This window comes from Thamnophis elegans, chromosome 4 (genome assembly GCF_009769535.1).
Source record: "Thamnophis elegans isolate rThaEle1 chromosome 4, rThaEle1.pri, whole genome shotgun sequence".
Lineage (NCBI taxonomy): Eukaryota > Metazoa > Chordata > Lepidosauria > Squamata > Colubridae > Thamnophis > Thamnophis elegans.
In genome coordinates, this window is record NC_045544.1 from 79,511,704 (window position 1) to 79,533,143 (window position 21,440).

Below are 21,440 nucleotides of genomic sequence, written 5' to 3' on the forward strand. Positions count from 1 at the left end.
GCATATTGCCCTCAACAATCTGGGTCCCCATTTTATTCACCTTGGAAGGATGGAAGGCTGACTCTTGATCCTTGTGAGATTCGAACTGCCAAACTGCTGGCAGCCGGTGATCAGCAGAAGTAGCCTGCAGTACAGCACTCTAACCACTGCACCACCATGGCTCAATATATTCAATATATTCAGAAGTGAGCCTCAGTTGGACTTGTTTTCAAAAGCATTTTTAAGACCATAGTTTACTCTTCTCTACTAATTGATTGTAAAATTGCAAGTGGATCAGTTGTTCTGTTCCTATAATTTTTTATTACTTTAGAGAGTTAATTAGTATTATTACTCTTATATAACTATTCTGGAAATACTTGCTATGAAAAGTAGGATGTAAATCTAATAGATAATCAATATAACAATTAAGTGTACATAATTATCTATTCATTATATGCCATAAAGTTGAAGTCAAATGTTAGTGACTTACCACAAGGTAGATGCACTCAATTACAGCAGCAATTAATACACCAATGTTTCTCAACTTTGTCATCTTGAAGATGGGTGGACTCAACTCCCAGAATTCCCATCTGTGCTGGCTGGGGAATTCTGGGAGTTGAAGTCCACTCATCTTCAAGTTGACAGAGTTGAGAAACACTGGCATGCACTTAAAAAAAGCTCTGAAAGGGTCAGGTAGGGAAGATCATGTTGGAGAAAGTTTATGTGGTTGTTAAGTGTTAACACTGATTTATTGGTCCATATCAATCAAAGAAAGTGAATGAATAAAGACTGAAGTACAAAACTTGATGTAAAAAAATCAGTGAATGGGTTAAGTAGATGGGATCAAAATTAAATCAATCAAATTGATGAGCTCCTCAAAACAGATGACAAGTTTGAAGAGGCACACTATGAAGTGCTGTGAACTCAAGCACTTTTTGTGAAATCGGGGATAGAAAGATATGGGGTAATTTATTTGATGGCATCGGTATTAAATAAGTTAGCTTTAGTAACCTTTGTTTTTTTCAATCACCTACTTATTTTCTTCAGTTTTCTTTTTCTTTACACTTATTACTTTTTGTACTTTACACTATGTTGGCTTATCCTGAAAGGAATAGCAAATAGATACAGATTGATAAGATTGTTTAGCTGAGCTCTCTGGAGATCTGAATCCACTAGTATATCCTAGTTTGGAGGTCACACACTCACCCACTTTTTAGTGGAAGATGTTGGCATTTTATGTTCATAATATTGCCTTAGTACAAAATAGAACTATAAATGATTGCCAACTTCATCTGGATTTTGACCATTATTATAGGCCTTGCTAAGCTAATGGAAGCTAGTGAATCTGTTGCTAAACTCTCTCAGGATCTGGCAGTAAAAGAAAAGGAATTGGCGTTGGCTTCTGTAAAAGCAGACAAAGTAAGTATAAGCACACATTAGAACATTAAGTACACAAAGGTTGCTCATGGATTTTTATTTGTTTGGCCTGTGTTTTTAAGCAAATACGTTGCACCTCCTAAATCAATCTATATTTCCCCCCACTGCTGAAAAATATGCATTTTAGAATCTGCAATAGATGGAAGATCATTAAGCTGACTACTATCTATTCATGTTGTTATTCTTTTTATATTGTGCAGATTCAGTGTTCAGACAAACGCTCAAAATTGATCTGATGACATATTTCATCTCTTCTCATAATGATTATTTTAACTGCTACAACTGGGTTAAGTCTATTTATTTATTTATTATTTATTTATTTATTTATTTATTTATTTATTTATTTTTTATTTATTTATTTATTTATTTATTTATTTATTTATTTATTATTTATTTATTTATTTATTTATTTATGGCAATTGATTTAATCCTAGTCTAGTCCATAAACTCAAGGCACTTTAGAACAGTTAAACTGAAAATAAGATCACAAAATCTAGCATCACACACAACATATTATGTTAAGATCATAAACATCTAAAACACATAAAAACAAACGAACAGTTGTCTAGCCGTACAGTTATGGGTTGAAATGGTTGTAATGGCCTTCCAAAAGGAGAGTACAGTAGGGGCTATATTACCCTGTGTTTTCAGGTGATCCAAAACATCAATGAAAGTGATTATATATATTTTAGTGATAGCCTGGTCCCTGTTCTCATCAAAAAGTCATGCTAAGGCTTTTATTAAAAAATCTAGGAAATAGTTAATTGAGGCCGTTACTACCAATATTTAATTCTCCATTCTTCTCAATTTTAGGCAGTGTTGAATGAGGGTGATTTTTTAGATTCTTTTCACCCTAACCCAACAGAGATCTCTTTTTCAAAGGTGAAAAGCACAAGAAAAGCACAAGGATAAAGTAATCTATTTTACCTTGAAGCTTCATTGAAAAGCTGGAGCTGATTTCTAGTCACACTTTTGTCTGACATGCATTGCTATATTTCCCTTTCCTTTCAACTATGTGCTCAGACTTTGTGCTTAGCAAACAAATATTTACATACATCCTCAGGCAGAAAACTGCACAGCTCTCTACAATTTCCCATTAAAAAGGCAGGGTTGAAAGCGATGTGTAGGGAATGATTGACTGATAACAAAGGGATATACAAACTGGTTAATGAAATCAGTAAGGATAGCATCAAGAAACTAAAGCTGAGAAAGAGGTGCATTGGGAAAAACTGAAAGATATAAATAAAATTTTTCCAGGTGGAGAATAATGAGGAAACATGGATAAGGAGGAAGTGCTTTGTGCTGTCTTTGCACCTCTTTGATCCCAGAAGAAATTCTTCTTAACATGCCTGAGGAAAGGAGGGAAGCACAGCCCAGAATCAAAATGGGTATATAAGAGCCTACCTTGCTATCTTAAAAAAAAGGAAGTCTCCAAATATTTTGCAAGTCCTCTTCCAGCCCCATACTATGATTTTTATGAGCTGATCCTTTGCTTCTTTACCTTGATCGGATTACTTGATTTAGTCTTTGTAAATGTTTTTTGTTAGGTTATGCATCAATTAATTAACTGTGTTCAAGAATTAAAGGCTTAATAGGTGTTATTTTCCATCTGCCACATGATCGTGTATACTATTTTCAATAGGAAGGAACTTACCCTGCTGAAAATGACAGCTTATTTGGTGCATTGTTACCTGCCAAGTTCTTCCTGTTTCTGGAACCGCATGCTTAAGAATAAAGAGGCAAGGAAGATTAGGGAGTCTGTCCTGGCTAAGCCAGTTCCTAATGTCAGTCATACTATAGCAGTGATGGCTAACCTTTTAGAAACCGTGTGCCCAAACTGCAACCCAAAACCCACTTATTCTCCTGTGCGCTGCTTGGAGAGTCCAAGCATGGGTTAAATACAGTATATCTGCCCTAGAATTGAGTAGATTTTTCTTTAACCATGCCTCCTTTGCCTCATTGAGATCAGTTTAAAAACTCAGTCCACCCGCTAGGACAAATTTTGGGGAGCTAAATCAGATAGATTGGACTCTCCAAATTGTGCACAGAGAATTATCTCCCTTTTTATTTTTGTATAGATTCCTTGTTTAGGTAGATATAGATAGGCAAAAGCTCAAAAGGAAAAAAAACTTTACTTCTGAATAGCTGAGGATGGCTGCCAGGTGTCCGGAGAGCTGCTGGTTGCACGCAGAGTGAGGAACGATGGAGTTGCTTGTCTGGCGGCTGCCGGCTACAAGGGGGTGGCGGGTTTTCCGTCTATTTTTCCCCAGCCTCTGTTGTTAATAGCGCCACCTGGAGTGCTTTGAAGGCTCCAGCGGTGTCAGTGGTTTCTCCTCAGCCCAGCAAGTGCGGTGGCCATTTTAAACCATTTTGTGTGCTTTCTCGTGGTTGCTAACTATCATCTTGAGCTTGGACAGTGGCGGCATGTGGTGGTGGCCATTTTAAAGTGACTTGAAGATCCGCAAAGTTGCACTCAAGCCCCTCAGCCATGACCGCCCCCGTTCAGGTCAGGGACCTGGTCCCAGCCTCTCCTGGCACCTCAGTTGCCACAGAGGAATCAGTCTGGGAGGAGGAGGAGGAGACTGAGGAATTAAAATTATCAGAGGATGAAGATCTTCCTCCCAATAAGGCCGCCTTCACTGGGTTATTTAAGCCATCCTTGTTTAAGGCCATCCTACACAAGGCCAAAGCTAGGGTCTAACCCTAAGGGTACGACCATACCATCCTCCTCCTCTGAGGATCCCAAAGAAGGCCTTTTCAAGGAGAATGCCCCAACTCAGGAACTGATTCTGGTTCCAGATTTATTCATGGATGTTGTCCAAAGACAATGGGCACAGCCTGGTACCTTAACCAATCCTAGTGGTGGGGATAAAAATCTGTATTCTGTAGAGATTAGGATGGAGGATATTTTGAAGTTGCCCGAGGTGGATGCCCCGGTGGTCTTCTTGACTTCCAACTCGAACCTGCCGGCAGACCTGCTGGACGGTCTCAAGGAAGACAAAAGATCCAAAAAGGCCTGATATAAAACGCATCAGGTGGCCATCTGGGCAATCAGGGCATCCACCTCTGCCTCCTTCTTCACCAGGGCTTCCCTCCTCTGACTGAGACAATTGAGATCCAAACCTCCTTCTGAGGGATCTCAATGGTGTCACGATCTCAATAAAATTATCATCGCAGTGGAATATTCGACCGACACCTCATTGAACGCTGCAAAGTTAGTGTCCCACGCGTTGGCGTCCAATGTAACTTCGTGCCACCTGCTGTGACTTCACCACTGGCAGGTGGACATGAAGGCAAAGTGGAAGCTGGCTTCTGCTCCCTTCACAAGGGGACAGCTTTTGGGGGATAGCCTGGACAAATTTGTGATTGAGACAAAGGACAAACAGAAGGTTCTTCCGGCCACTCTTAAGAAAAATGAGCAGAAATGTTCTAGTTCATTTAGGAAACAAGCTTTTTGAATGCAGGAACCCGCTCAGGTGTCCACATCCTCTTCCTACCATAGACCCTACCCTCAGACAGGTGACAGGAGTCAAGATAGGAACTCCTTTGGAACACGGAGCAGGCAACAACAGCATTCCTTTTGGAAGCCATTTCGTGTGGTTCCAACTCCCGCCAATTCAGACACAGCAAGTGACCCTCAGCGTGTCCCTCTCATAGGTGGCCAGCTTCAATTTTATGCCGACAAATGGGAGGAAATTACCACAGACTCGTGGGTTCTCAACACAGTCAGGAGGGGTCTAGTATTAGAATTTCTGTCATTTCCCCAATGGACCTTCATTCACTGTCCAACTCTCAAGAATCCACTAGAGATCCTCATGCAAGCGGAGATTCATCACCTTCACAAATAAAGGTCATACTGACGGATCAGGAAAAGCAGGGATTCTATTCTATCTTTTCTTTTCCTGGCCCCAAAAAGCTCAGGGAGGTGGAGGGCCATCTTGGACTTGAAGCACCTGAATCAACAACTGGCCTACAAGCGCTTCAAGATGCAGTTCCTCCAGTCCATCCTGGACTGCATAAGGCGAGGAGTCCTGCTCACCTCCATAGACTTAAAAGAAGCTTACCTGCACATTCCCATTCATGCATCGCACAGGAGGTTCCTGTGGTTCCACTATGATCGTACTGTATTACCAGTACAGGGCTCTGCCGTTTGGCCTCTTGCCAGCACCCAGGACCTTCACAAAGCTTCTGGCAGCAGTGGCGGCTCACCTCCGGTCCAGTCCGATTCAACTGGAATGCTACCTGGATGACATAATCATTCAGTCCTCAAGTCGCAACCAAGCCCTGAGGGACGTTCAAGTGACCATACGCACCTTGCAACAGCATGGCTTCTCAGTGAACCGGAAGAAGAGCCATCTCGAGCCGACCACACGAATTCAGCACTTAGGCACCATCATAGACTCAGTCTCTTGTCAGGTATTTCTATCTCCAGACCATCTGTGCAACCTCAGGCCCAGAGTTCGTCAATGCCAGCTCAGGTCAGTGTCGATCATCAAACTCTCGCAGCTTCTTGACATCATGATCTCATGCCTAAAGGTAGTTCCCTGGGTGCGTGTTCATGCCAGGGAACTACAATGGTTCCTTCTACCGATGCTGAGGTCAAAGGACAGCAACTCTCCAAGACAAGTTTGTCCGCCACCGAAGGTACTCCGCTCCCTCAGATGGTGGCAGTCGATAGCAGTAGAGGGGATACCAGTTCAAGGAGCCTGAAAGAGTTGTGATGACCTCAAATGCCAGCATCTACATATGGGGGGCATGTTGTCAAGGTCAGTTGACACAGGGCAAATGGACGCAGAGGGGGCAGCTCACAGCATAAATTGGCTGGAGGTGAGACCTGTCCAACTCGCCCTAAGGTGTTTTTTAGCCCAGATTGTGGGCCACTATGTACTTTTACTAACAGACAACATCACAACAAAGGCCCACATAAACTGGCAGGGTGGCACCCACTCCAGGAGATTCATGACAGAAGCGGAGTCTGGGCAGGTGGGCAGAATGTCACATAGCATCCATCAGAGCAGATCACATATCTGGAACACAACGTGAAGGCAGACTGGCTGAGCCGACAGACAATTGACAACTACAAGTGGTGTCTGCATCCAGATCTGTTTCAACAGATAGTTCGGAGGTTCGGCCAACCACAAGTAGACCTGTTCACTACTCCCACCAACACAACTTTCCAAGATTTTTTTCCCATTACCACTCATCCCGGGCAGAGGGGATGGATGCGCTGTATGTGAACCTTGTCAGCCTCTCCATCCAGAGACCATGGAGGATTCCTCAGCAGCAGATCTCCCTCAGCCAGGGCGCCATCTGCCATTCGGACTCCCAGTGGCTCCAATTAGCCGTCTGGGACATGAGAGGAGCTCTTGAGGAAACAGAATCTTTCTGACAAGGTCATCAAGACTATTCAAGCATCCAGAAGGCCATCCACTACACGAATACAACTCGACATGGGTCGCCTTTTCAACCTGGTGCAAAGAGTGTGGTATCAGAGACATTTCAGCTTCCATACCGCAACTGCTAGACTTCCTTCAGGATGATTTGACAAAGGACTGCCGCCCAACATCCTTCGCTGCCAGGTCCCTGCTTTGTCCACCATCTTCGCTAGAGGTTCACATCCCCATGCCTGAGCCAACAGCCTCAGGTCAAAAGTTTCCTGAAGGGCGCGGCCAATATCCGTCCTCAGACTATACACAGATATCCTTCTTGGGATCTGCTGTTGTTCTGCGAGCCCTGACGAGCACGCCGTTCTATTCAGACTGCCAGTCTTCGCCATTGACTCTTAAGATTGCCTTTCTAGTTGCGATTACATTTGCTAGAAGGGTCTCAGAGCTTGCGGCTCTTTCAGTCAAGGAGGACTGTGTATAAACATACTGATCGGGTCATCATAAGACTTGACTCCACCTTTATCCCCAAGGTGAACACTCACTTCCACAGAGCCCAGGAAGTGATTCTTCCTAACTTTTGTCCCAGATCTATATATCCCAGGGAGTACTTGGCATAAGTTAGATGTTAGGTGAGCTGTTCGCATATATGTTAGGAGGACTAAGGAATTTAGACACTCCAAGTCATTTTTTGTGTCATTTCTGCCTGGTCACTGGGCCGTAAGGCTCATCTTCAACCATTGGACATTGGCTGCAGGCCTGCATCACAATGGCCTATGAACATAAGGGCATATGCCAGTTGGGTGACAGCACACTCCACAAGGTGCTGCCCAGGGGTGGGTTTCAAATTTGTTCGAACCTACTTGGTGGGTGTGGCCTCATTTGTGGGCATGGCTTGCCACCCATGTGACCGGATGGGGTGGCTTGCTAATGCCGCCACCGCTACCCCCCCACCGCCCGCCGCTACCGCCACCGCCCCCCACCCGCCTTCGGCCATGTAGTACACGCAAGCCCGGCTTTTCCAAGGGAAGACCTGAGGCCTTCCCTCGTGAAAGGTAAGCCACCGACCCCCACTTCAGCCACTACCGCCACTACTGCCGCCACTGCCACTACTGCCACTACCTGCTGCTAATGCCGCCGCCAATGCCGCCGCCGCCGCTAACGGCACCTCTGCTAATGCCACGCTGCTAATGCCGCCACCGCTAATGCCGCCGCCGCTAATGCCGCCCCCCCACCTGCCTTCAGCCGCGTAGTGCACGTGAGCCCGCGGCTTTTGCAAGGGGAGGCCTTCCCTCGCGAAAGCTAGGCCGCCGCCTCCCCACTTCAGCCGCTAACACCGCTAACACCGCCGCTGCCACTACCGCCGCCTCTGCTGCTAACCGCCGCCGCTGCTACCGCCGCCCCAAACTCAGCTTCGACCACGTAGTGCACGCAAGCCCACAGCTTTCGTGAGTGAAAGCCTGGAGCCTTCCCTCATGAAAACTGGGCTGCCGCCCGCCACCCCCCAAAGCCTCCTGAGTCCCGCTGCTTGGGCTTTGTTGCTTACCTGAGGGGGAAGCAAGTGAAGGCCGAAAGGAATTTTCAAATGGAGGTCAAGCGCGAAAAAAGCTTCGCTTCGCCTCCAGCCCGCTCACTGATTGGCTGGACTCCAGCCAATCAGTGAGTGGCAGGCTGGCTTAGTGCGGGTGGTGGGGGAGCGAGGAGCGAGCTGCAGATGGGGGGATGAGCAAGTGAGCTGCGACGCGCCAGCCAAAGGGCGCTTTGCAGCGACAGGGGCCAGGACCGCTACCGGTGTTCCCGGAAGTTAATTACTTCCGGTTCCCAATGAACCGGTTCGTGCGAACCGGTGCGAACCAGGAGGAACCCACCCCTGGTGCTGCCACTATAGCAGCGTGGGCGACCCAAGCGTCTATCATTGACATTTGCAGAGCAGCTACATGGGCGTCCCCCACTGCATTCATTAGAAATTACAAATTGACAGCTTTGCCTCAGCCAAAGACTCCTTTGGAAGATGAGTTTTGCAAAAAGTTGCCTCGCTCCAGACAATCTGGACACAAACTCTTCCTGCCCTGGGACACAATAGCTTGGGTATGCCCCATGCTTGGACTCTCCAAGCAGCGCACAGGAGAATGTAGTTGGCTTACCTGAACGGTTTGTTCTCTCGGCATTGCAGGATAGTCCAACCCCGCCCTGGGTTTAGTTAGGTGTCCAAGACTTTTTGTCACAGAATCCTGCAAGGCATCCTGCAGCAGATAAGACTTTCATTTTTAAACTGACCTCAATGAGGTTAAAGAAAAATCTACTCAGTCCTAGGCAGATAGACTGTATTTAAACCCATGCTTGGACTCTCCCACAGCGCCCAGAGAATGACTGGTAAGCCACGGTCATTTATCGCGAAGTGCCAACATGGCAATTTAACCTGAATAATGAGGTTTTACTAGCTAAAAATGATAAACAAGGCAGACAGAGTTCAGCTAATTGTTCTAAGAAATTGTGATAAATCACTTTTATGCCCCTTCATTTTTTTCCTGCTTTTAAAATATTACATTTAGCAACAATAAAAAAGAAAAACTTTTGTAATATCATTTCTCTCTTTCCTTCCTTCCCCCTCTCTTTCCCTCCCTCCCTCTCTCTCCTTCCCTCCCTCCATCTCTTCCCCCTGTGGGAGAAACCCAATGGAGCTGGCTTGGGCAATGTCCCACGTGCCCACAGAGAGGGCTCAGAGTGCCACCTCTGGCACACGTACCATAGGTTTGCCACCACTGTACTATAGCTTTGGTCTTTACCATTCTAAATTTCAGATGTTTTGCTTTGTAAATAATGATGCATCCTTTTTAAAAATGTTACATTAGGTGCTGGCAGAAGTGACTGTAAGTGCTGAGGCTTCAGCTAAAGTGAAGAATGAAGTTCAAGGGGTGAAAGACAAAGCCAGAAGATTGTAGATGAAATTGACACAGAGAAAGTGGTAGCTGAAGCAAGCTGGAGGCAGCTAGACCAGCCTTGGAAGAAGCTGAAGCTGCTTTGAATGTGAGTGGTGTTTAGTGCTGCACATGAAATGTGCAATATAAAAAATGCACCTTGCATAATTCTTCAGTAAATTTATAGTGAGAAACTAGAGAATGTTATCTTAATTCAAAATAGTTCCCATGTAAGTTTAAATTACCTGCTTTTACCAAAGTGTAGTATCTATTTGTCACATATTTGTTTATTTGAGAGGCGCTATTTACCATCTTGATTATAGCAGTTTTAATGGTTGGTAAAATTAGTGTCTCCCTATTTCAAATTCCCAATTTCTCTTTTGGCAGCTGAAATTGGAGTTAAATGTAGAAGAGTAAATTTTTTAGCAATTTTATAAAATATTAGTAAAATATTAGTTATATGTTTTAGCATGCCTGATGATTCAGTGTTTAAATGCCTTAACTGAAACAACATTCAGTACAGCTGAGCTTCACATATTACATCAAACCCATAGGCTACTGCTGCTGCTAATTAAGGAAGCACAACCTATCAACGCAAAAGCCTATTGTGTTTACCAATTTGTTTGTAATTGCAGACAAATTGCTGATAGGTATTTGGCTTTCAGAATGAAGGAGCATTTTCCGAAATGGATCCAGACAGCCTTGAGTAATCATCAACAACAGCAAATCATAGCCATAAAATGGCTCTCTTCGGCCATTGCAAGATACTTACTAACTACTGGCCACCAGGTGGAACCAAACTCTATGTTTAAAGTTTTACTGTGCCATAGGAACTCTCATTTTTGGCATTTGCCAAAGCAGTTGCCATTAATCAATTGAAGTCTCCCTTGTGTCTGTAGAAACAGCTGTATGTCAATCTACCCCTCTAGTGGGCTTGAGGTTTGTCATTGGTTGCTTCCCTGCACACAGTAAGGCTTATTAATGCTCTTGCTAGATCTTATATTTCAGGCTGATTTTAACCGCATTTTTTAATGTTGGTACTGATGATCAATACGAATGCTTGCATCTACCACTGTTCGTATTTTAACTTTATTATTTTACAAAAATATTTTTCCCTAGACTATCAAACCTGCAGACATTGCAACAGTTCGAAAACTTGCCAAGCCACCTCATCTGATTATGAGGATCATGGATTGTTGTCTATTGCTATTTCAAAAGAAAATTGATCCATTACCATGGATCCAGAAAGGCCTTGCTTAAAACCATCCTGGAGTGAATCATTGAAAGTAAGCAACATTTCCAAGCACTTTTAATATTTTTTTTTTAAACTATGGTTAATCATAGAACCATAGGGCTGGAAGGGACCTTGAAGGTCTTCTAGTCCAACCCCTTGCCCAAGGCAAGAGTTCTTATAAGATCTCAGTCAAATGATTGTCCAGTCTTTTCTTGAAACTTCCAGGGTGTAACAAAGCCAGTTGTAGAAGGGAAAGTCCTCAGTTTTCACAATTTGCCTTCTTTAGCGAAAAACATAATATACTAACCTAAAGTTCCTGATTTCACAAATGTTTTGTTTTTAAGTGTAATGTCTACAGCAAAAAAATATTATTTAATGGAAGAATTTCCCATACCACAAGCACCAGAAAAAAAGTTACCATAGTTGTTTTACCCCAAGCACATACATGCTAATGTACCACACACACACACACACAACACCACACACACACACACACACACAGCCAGTATGATTTGAATTATTTTTTTCTTAAAGTTTTTTTCCCTTCTGCTCAATTGTGACTGGTTCCCAGAGACTGCCTGGACAAGTCTCTGCACTTTTCTGGGCTAGGGCTTCAGTAATGGTTTGCCATTCCTCCTTCCTTGTGCTGAGAAAAATAACTGGTCCAAAATTATTCAGTTGGCTTTGAGCCTAAGGTGAGACTAGAACTTGTGGTCTCCCAGTTTCTACCTTAACTGTTGCACCAAGCCAGCTCTCTTAAGAAGATAGTCAACAATAATATGATTTGGGTTACTCATGTTTTGTTTATATAATTAGCATTTCTCAAATATCTTCAGTCCAATAACATTTACACTTCATCTGTTTCCCTCCCTGTTTCCTTAGGTCAGTTCTTTAATCCTTCATTTCAGCCATGTTCATAATTATAAAATCTCTTCCTCATCCTACAGCTGTGGAGCTTGCGGTTCCTTAAAACCTCATATAATAAATCACAGATAAATAAACTGAGAATAGTCTGAATCAGCCAGGACTAGTCAGTTGAAACATTCCATATATTAACAATTCTTACTCCATCATTCAGTAATGGGAACTAACAATGGTGTTAATGTTTGAGACTTGTTTAAAGAAAACTTTTTTTTAGAGAGAATGTGCTCACAAAACTATTATACTTAGAAATGTGGTAAAGGAAAACATTAAATTTATAGGGAATGATGTTTTGTGTTTTCCCCCTTTTGTTTTTACAGCTAATGAGTGGACCATTTCTCCAGTCTCCAACAGTTTGCCAAGGATAGTATCAATGAGAGATGGTTGAATTATTGCAGCCTTATTTTCAAATGGAGGATTATACTTTTGAGAATGGCAAAAAAGTCTGTGGTAACGTGGCAGGGCTACTTTCTTGGACCCTGGCCATGGCAACATTTTACGGCATAACAGAGATGTATTGCCTCTTAAGGTAAAATATTTCGAGTTAATGAGAAAAAAACTATTATAGATTCTTATTATCATTTCTGTCTGCACAGAAAAACTACAGAGACATCAAATGTCTCATCTACTTTTAGTTTCAGAGACTTTGTAACAAATAATTTAACCACCCTTGAAAATGGATACATTTAATTAAATTAGGGACAAATTGAAGTAAATCCTTCAACTGTACACGTGTTGTAAATAGTGCTAATTAGTTAAAATGAAAAACCACTAAAATCCATCATTTTGAAAAAGACTTCGGCTCTGTGATGTTATTAATGATGTCTTTCCTTCCTTTCTCCCTGTCCCTTCCCTATAGTAAGCCACCCAAGCCATAGCCTGCGTGGCATACTATAGTTAAACAATATAAAAAACTCCTTAATTAAACAGAGAAATAACAAGCTCAGTGATGGATTCTTACAATATCCTGACCCAGTGCTTGCAGAAAGAGTCAGGATCTAATGGAATGTGGGGCCATGCACACCCCAGAAAGACTTTTGTTCCAGATGGCAGAAGCAGTGATGGAGGCAGGCCTTCTGAAGCCTATAAGATATTGTTTAATTACCAGGACTCAAGCATGCTTATCCTTCTGGATTTTCTTGAGCAGACAAAGACAATAGAAACAGGTAGCTCCATAAATATCAAACCATATGCTATGCAGTGACAAACCAGCATTTGGATACAAAGTGATTTGGACCTGCATATGCCACTATGAAGGGATATTCTAGGCTGTAATATCTACAGAGCCCTCACATCCTGGACATAAATTGTTTCAACTTCTACCCTCAAAATGACGCTATAGAGCACTGCACATCAGAATAACAAGACGCAAGGGCAGTTTTTCCCCAAATGCCATCACTCTGCTAAACAACTAATTCCCACCACACTGTCATATTACCTACTAAGACTGTATTACTATTATTCTTCTCTCCTCCTTCCTTACCTATCTCTTCCCACTTATGGCTATATCCATGTTGCTGTATGTTTACAACTTATATATTTTTTATTTCCTAGTATGATTGATTGCTTATTAGTATCCTATGACTATCACTAAATTTGTATCTTATGATTCTTGATGAATATATTTTATTTTTTATTTATGTACTCTGAGAGCATGTGCACCAAAGACAAATTTCGTGTGTGTCCAACCACACTTGGCCAATAAAGAATTCTCTTCTTTCCATCCTATTCCATTCCATCTCATCCCATCCCATCCCATCTCATCCCATCCCATCCCATCCCATCCCACCCATTCCATCTTATCTTGTAAAACTAGCAAATATAGCCAGCTGCCCAAAGGCCCAGTCATCTCTTGTTTTATCATCAAGTTGTCACCTTAGTTTTTCTTTACATAGAGGATAAGAATCAAGCAGCGTTTTTTTGAGATTGGAGAGTTATTTAGATAGTAACTACCTACTAAATAACTTTTAGAAAAATATAGAAAAAATATATCTACAATGACTAATCGATTGATTATGGGCCATCAAGTCATTTTCAGCTTCTAGCAATCACAAAGATGGATTCCCCTCCCCCCCATTACAACCTATCTATATCTGGTCTTTCACATCTTCCAATGTTTCACCCATTACTGTAACTCAGTACATCCACCTACGGCTAGTTATCTCCTTTTCTCTTTCCTTCCCCTTTCCAATATCTAGAAGATGGCTAGATCTTTATATGTTGAAAAGAAGATAATTTGAGCCTGATCATTTGTGTCTTTAGTGGAGAACCAGGTTAATATTTTTTTCTTTTGACTGTCCATGGTATTGTCAGGTGTCTTCTCCAAGATGAACTCAAATATGGTCTTGTTCTTCCAAGACCTACTTACTTTAAACGTAAAAATAATTTTTAGTAAATGCTGCTTCATTTTTTTATTTTTAGACTAATTTAGCAAAACAAGAAGGACGCTTAAAAATAGCCAATGCAGAATTGGGGAAGGCACAATCATTGCTGGATGAGAAGCAAGCAGAGCTGGACAAAGTGCAAGCCAAGTTTGATGCAGCTATGCAGGAGAAGATGGTAAACAAGATAAAATTTCCAAATTACACATTCCATATATTTTGCTATTACTTATTTATATGCACTTTTCATTCTATGTTAGGAAAATGCTTGCTGAGCAATTTTGGATGCTCTTTACTTAACTAGTCATTGCCTCTGCTTCGGAGGTGGTATTCAGCAGGTTGTGACCAGTTCTGTCCCTGCCACTAGAGGAAATTTTGAGTAGTTTGAAGAACCGGTAAATACCACCTCTGATTGGCCCCACTCCCATCTATTCTTTGCCTCCTGAGTCCCAGCTGATCGGGAGGAAATGGGGATTTTGCAGTAACCTTCACCTGGAGTGGGGAGGGAATGGAAATTTTACAGTATCCTTCCCCTGCCATGCCCACCAAGCCGCCCACCAAGCCACACCAAGCCCACCAAGCCACGTCCACAGAACCGGTGGTAAAAATTTGAATCCCACCACTACCCTGTTTCCTCAGTTCTGAGGCAGGGGAGGGAATCAGGTAGTGGACATTGGCACTGCCTACCTTTGCATTTCCATATCCATACCATTAAGCTTCTGAGATTGGTCTGATACTGAAATTTCATTTAAACTCTAGTTAGCACTTTAAGCAGAAATGTTAAGACTGTTGATCTTGATGCCTTCAGATCTTTGCCATATCTTATTGAAATTCTCTTTCAATTCTTGTAATTAGAGGTTGGTAGGTTACAAGGGGAGGCGAGATATATTGGAATGTTGTCAAATAAAGAAAATATCTAGTTTTATCTTGATTTACAGAAATATTTCTAGGCCTCATCTAACAAGGATTTTGGAAAGTAAAATGGCAAATGGTTGTAGATCAGTATTTTATGTGAATTTGTGCCTTTTTCTGCCTGGGCTGCAGGGAAAGAAACTAAACAATAATTATAGCATCCAGCCAAGCTCAAAAAATTAGCAAGACATTCCTATATTAATTTGCCTTTTAGTAAGTGAATGTTTTGCGATTAGTTGCTTTGGTACCCAAGAAACCTTGGGAGGAGGAAGTGTGTAGATAATCTAAATAAGATTCTGTGAATAAACAGGTATTTTGATTCCTTGGTTAGTGAAATTCCAAATCCATTAAGGTTCCTAAACTATGCATGCTCTGAATTAATTATGCCCAGTAAAAAAGTGGCAGGTTTTTATCTTCATGCTCAAATTTACAACTAGAGTCTGTGCCAGATATGTTGGGGTTGCCATATTTATTTTCAAGTTCCATGCGCAACCTGCCCAGTTCTTGGGATGAGCTCTTGAAAAGTGTAATAAGATATATTTTCAAATGTCAGGACCTCTTGAATGATGCTGAAATGTGCAGGAGAAAAATGCAGGCTGCCTCTGCCCTTATCGATGGCTTGAGTGGAGAGAAAATCCGGTGGACTCAACAAAGTAAAGAGTTCCGAGCCCAAATAAATAGGTATAGTAAATGACCAATGCAGACATTTTAAAATAATACAAAGCAGTCTTAGGAAAATGGAGATCAATGTATGTCTTCAATCCATAAAGTATAACTGTCCTTTTATTATTTTCTCATACTGTTTATCTTTTTAAATGATTAGAAATAGATAACTTTCAGATAACTGCTGGATGGATAACAATGAAATTTTGAGTGTGACTCATTCCCTTCTTATGATGGAGACCTAGATAGGTGAGCCAAAATTAGGACCTGTCATCTGGCTTCATTCCTCTAATTTTTTACATCTCCTCAGAGTTTAAATCAGGGCTACTAACTGCTGGGGTTATACCAGAAATGGTAATGCTGCTTCACTGTGCTATGTTCCATTTAATCAGCTCACTGAAGCAAGAGGTTAGTGCAAGGAGCAGCTTTGTTCATTTTAGCAGTCAATTGTACACATTTTGAAAAAGTTATAAACTTTTCAGTTTGAACCTGAGAAGTAAAATAGGTATTGAAGTGATTTGTTTTAAGCGCCTTTTTCGAACGAGCTTTTTAAAATGCCTTTGCCATATTGCTTTTTTAAAAGGTTAAAAAAATTATCTTAATGAAAGATTCCATGATTTTTCCTAGGCTTGTTGGAGATGTGTTACTTTGCACGGCTTCCTTTCCTATTGCGGCCCTTTTAATCAGATATTCCGGAATCTCTTGCTTAAAGACTTATGGGAGACAGAGATGAGATCACGAAAAATTCCTTTTACCGAAATCTGAATCATTTCAATGTTGGTAGATCCCCCTACGGTAGGTTTTCAGTTCTGTTAGGTTTTTTTTTATAGTTTAGATTTTTAATTCTGTTGTGCTATGTGGCTGGCTAAATCTATTAACACATGTTATTGGCTTGATAAATTCCTTCTCACTAGTTCTGTCTCAGTACATGTTGTCACCTAGCCAACTTTGCCTGGGTGTAAAGGCTGAGCAGAGTAACCACAGAGTAAAAATATTCCTGGGTATTATCAAGCTCTTAACTAGAGTGAGAAGTTGAAGAATTGCACCTACATGGTAAAAATGTTATAAAATAGCAACAGAATATTCACTGCACCCTCAAAATTGTATTTAAGTCATCCTGGGTTGCTTCTGGGGTGAGAATGGAGTCAAAGTACTATTATATTACAAAGGAGACAGTGTTACAATGAAAGGAATTCAACTTGTGTTTTTGAAAAACTAATACAATTTCCTAGTCAGCTGTGGAGATGCTGTAAGTGTTTGCCCTTTGGAAGGCCAGGCATTTTTATGGGGAAATATAGTAAAAATATATAATGTGTGATGGGGAAATAGGGATTCATATGGGCACTGAGTATATAAACCACTCTTTTCCATGTCACTTCCCTGTTGAGACCACAATCTCTACAATGGGCTGGCATTAACCACTTTTCACAGTTGAATGACGGTAGTGGTAAAGTGTCCAGAGTAACCAGGAATCCAGAAGAGCAGCATTCAGAACTTATTCTTATTTCTTATTCATCTTATGTCTTCTTCTACATATCTAGATCGGCGAGTGGAATCTGCAAGGGCTTCCAGGAGATGAACTCTCAGTTCAAAATGGCATCATTGTTACAAAAGCAACCAGATACCCACTTTTGATAGATCCACAAACTCAAGGGAAAACATGGATTAAGCAGAAGGAAAAGGACAATGAATTACAAGTAAGTATTACAGAATTTTAATACTCTCTTCAAATTCTTGTTTCTTTTCCACTCCTCCATCTCAGAAAACTCAGCTATAGTAATGATCACATATGAAGAAGAGAGTTACTGCATTGCAGGGGCCAGGGCAAATCACTAGCCAGCCATCACACTCAGTGTTCCTTGGGTGAGGAGGAACTAAACTTTTTCCCTTAACTAGGTCACTGGAAGAGATGTCCCCAGGTTTGCCACTTTGACACCCACAAAAAAAAGGAAGCTTATCAGCCCATTAAATCAATATTTAATAAGTAAATGTGTCACACTCTAATCTGATACATGATGGTACTTCTTCCCAGTGGTCCTCATTTGGGGTTGGGTGTTTTTTGTAGTAACTACTTCTTCTATTTGGTAGTAACTACTTCTTCTATTTTCTATCTTCCAGAAAGGATATTTTATTCATGTAATAAAAGCAAGATAATTCTACTCAGACCCATCCAATGCAAAGATATGTAGTCTTCACACTTTAGATAATCCATGACTGTACTTTACAGGGCACTGGGATAAGGTCACTGATCTTAGAAAATAGGAACATTAAAAAGTTGCTTAAATTCTGGTTCAAATGTTTCAGACAGAAGTGGATCTGGGATTCAAAATAGAAAAATAGTAACTTGCCTCCAAGAATTGTCATAAATTAAAATATAAAAGGAAATTTAGAGAATTATGAAATCCTATATAAGTCCTCACAAAGATAACCTAAATTCCCTGAGATTTACATCAGATTAAACAGGCATATGATTACAAGAACTTTAAGAAAATTCTAAAAATAAATGAAAATAAGAACTTTGATCAACTATATTGCCTTTGCTTATAGTCAACTATTTTTACTTCTCAGGTGACAACTTTGAATCATAAATATTTCCGTCAGCACTTAGAGGATGCCCTCTCTCTGGGAAGGCCACTTTTAATAGAGGATATCAGGGAAGAATTAGACCCTGCCCTTGATAATATATTAGAAAAGAACTTCATTAAATCAGGATCCGCTTACAAGGTTAGCTATGTTATTCATTATATTCTGCTTTTGTTTAAATATATGACAAATGTTCTCGACGAATCAGTTAAAGAAATTCTATAACCAAACAATGAACTTTCCCCTTTATTCTATGACCACTTTCTTCAACCTCCAAAGAACAGATAGGTCAGAAATCTCCTTGACAAGAGATTATTTGTTTCTGAACCTCTAGGGGGAAAAGTTCTCAATTTTCCTCCCACTCCTTTCCAGTGCTTCATTGGAAGCCTCCCTCTCTCTCCGCCCACTTACCTGCTACAAGGACAGAAATGTTTTACTAGGTAGCAGCATTTCAGAGATTGTTGTTGTTGGTGGTTTTTTTAAATTACTAAGCCTTTGTGAGGCAGCCTTGATTCTCCTTGACATATTGGTTATTCTGCAGTTTGCCTCACTGAGGAACAGAAGTGGTATGATTTGCCTTAATGCAGCACTTAGCATCCTACTCTGGACTGACATTTCCAATAGTTGGAAAGTTTCTTTCCATGGTCAGAAATATGTGTTGGCCAATACTGGAGGAAGTAAAGCATAGCAATGAGGCTGCTTTGCTTTGCTTTGCTTCGCTTCGCTTCGCTTCGCTTCACAGTTAAAAGGGGTTTACTGTGGGTTTAATGAGATGCTTTAATGAGATCCAAGATTTTCATCGTAGTAACGCCATCTCTTTGTCCAAGTGAAGCTATCCCTTTAATGATCTGAACCAATCATTATGTATCCAAATGATGTTGATTCTGCTCCATCTATTTCATGGGTTGTCAACCTGGTCCCTACCGCCTTATTAGTGGGCGTTTCGGGATTCCAGGTGGGCGGTAGGGACTTCGGAGGTTTAAAACCTCCTTTTGAGCGATGTGGGCAGGCTTGAGCGCACACATCAATAAACCAACGTGTGCGTGCACACAAACAAGCAAACACGTGGAAAGGAGAAGGGGAGAAATGGAAACTGATAGCAGGGACAGGCAGAAGCGGAGCAGAGCAGTTGCAAAATAGGAGAAAGAAAAGTTATAGGCAGGAGAGAATTGTTGTGGCTAATAATAATAAGTGGGCTAACTAGCTCAGCCTTACTTTTGTACATTGCCCTAAGGAAGGTTAAAAAAAGGAGATAAAAAGGAAAAGATAAAAAAATTAACAAAAAAGGGGAAGAAAAATAGAGAAAAGGGGGTAAAATAAAGGAGGAGAGTAAGCAGTGTTTAGTCTGGCTCATAAATTAAGTGTGTTATCTTATAAAATAAAAGAAAGAAATAAGTAAAGGAAGGAGAAGGAGAAAATTAAAAAGGGAAAAAGAGATCCTTGATATAGTGAAATACTATAAGAAAGGTAAAGAAGAAGCAGGAAAAGGAATTTTTTTTTATGGTGACACTTAATAAAAATTGGCACCTAATATAGCATTGTTTGTGGTGTTTGTAATAAAGGGAAAAGAGAAGGGAAAAAGCACTGTGTGGAGTGCAGATCAAAACGTAAGAGTAAAAGTAGTTGTAAATGTGAAACAAATTTAGAACACATGTCTGAAAAAAAGAAATATGCTCATGTTCTGCACTTGCGCAAAAACTGGTGGGCGGTAAGGAAATTTTTCCATCAAGAAAGATTCATTAGTGGGCGGTAGGTAGAAAAAGGTTGACTACCACTGATCTATTTAGCATATGGTGCCATTTGCCCCCAGCATAATACCATTCCACATGACCTCCAATTTTCCTAGGACAGTTGATAGGAATCAAATTGCATTTGTCATCAATCTGTTTCCTTATGAAAATCATTGCGTTTTTAGCCTTATACTTTATGTTTCTATGGAAAATTGTGGGCAAATTTACCATCAAATCATGCCAATGGGGAGGAGAAGGGGATGCGCTCAGTTTTAAATTAAAGAGTTCAGAAATTGCATATCAACAATCTGTCCAAATCTTGCCACTCCTAATATAAATCAGTGGCAAAAGCACAATGCATTCCCTTCTTTCTTTTTTGTAATGTTTTATTAAAGGCATAAAATACTAATTGAATTTGTACCATACACTATGGAGATTGACTAATTAACTACAATATGATAAGAAATCTGAAATAATTATATTTATATATCTATATCTATATATCTATAGTTATATAAAAAGTACTAAAGCAAGTATATTGATTAGTACATTTACATGGTTAATTTCCTTGATTTTCCACCCATGTCACAGTACTTCCTCTTCAGTTAAATATTGGGATGGATGGGAGAAAGTGTCAAATGACTGAACAGTGATTTAATGGGGAAAGTTAATGTTATTAACTGTATTATTAACAATGCAGTGAAACAAGATTTGAATTTTTATTAAGGTGAAAGTTGGTGATAAAGAAGTAGATGTCATGAATACGTTTAAACTTTATATTACTACAAAATTGCCCAATCCTGCCTTCACTCCTGAGATTAATGCTAAAACATCAGTAATTGATTTTACTGTTACAATGAAAGGACTTGAAAATCAGTTATTGAAGAGAGTAATTCTCACAGAGAAACAGGTAAGATAACCTGCACAGTGAGTTGTTATACATAATGAAACACTGATGTTTCACTGAAGCTTAAATATTGATTCCAAAATTGTCGTTTGCAGTTCATTAGCAGGCAAGGTGAATTTAAGATGATGGATGAATGGTTAGCAGTGAATTTGGAACAAAGAAAATGGGCAAAGACTGTAGGATAGGAAAGGAAAAAGATTAAGAAACAAAGGTTAAGGAAATTATTTTCCTTACTCTTCCTCCCCAAATGATTATATTATTAGGTTAAGGTAATTACAAAGACCTTCCCTCCAAAGTGACATCTGTCAGCTCAATGGGAGGCATTTCATCAAGTGTCAAGAGTTCTTTGGAACCACCTTTCTTCATAAGGACTATTGAAGGCTTTCTCAGG

General features: G+C 40.7%; 1 protein-coding gene across 1 annotated transcript in view; it reads left to right on the forward strand.

Moving 5' to 3' along the window:
• DNAH8 (dynein axonemal heavy chain 8) overlaps positions 1-21,440 on the forward strand; it is a 148,333-nt gene that overhangs the window by 95,479 nt on the left and 31,414 nt on the right. The window contains 16 exon segments of the mRNA XM_032217125.1: positions 1,295-1,398; positions 9,653-9,725; positions 9,728-9,772; positions 9,775-9,827; positions 10,838-10,946; positions 10,949-11,008; positions 12,202-12,252; positions 12,255-12,374; positions 12,377-12,402; positions 14,295-14,432; positions 15,720-15,847; positions 16,457-16,479; positions 16,482-16,624; positions 17,371-17,526; positions 18,398-18,553; positions 20,870-21,052. Coding sequence (XP_032073016.1) covers positions 1,295-1,398; positions 9,653-9,725; positions 9,728-9,772; positions 9,775-9,827; positions 10,838-10,946; positions 10,949-11,008; positions 12,202-12,252; positions 12,255-12,374; positions 12,377-12,402; positions 14,295-14,432; positions 15,720-15,847; positions 16,457-16,479; positions 16,482-16,624; positions 17,371-17,526; positions 18,398-18,553; positions 20,870-21,052 — 1,568 coding nt within the window.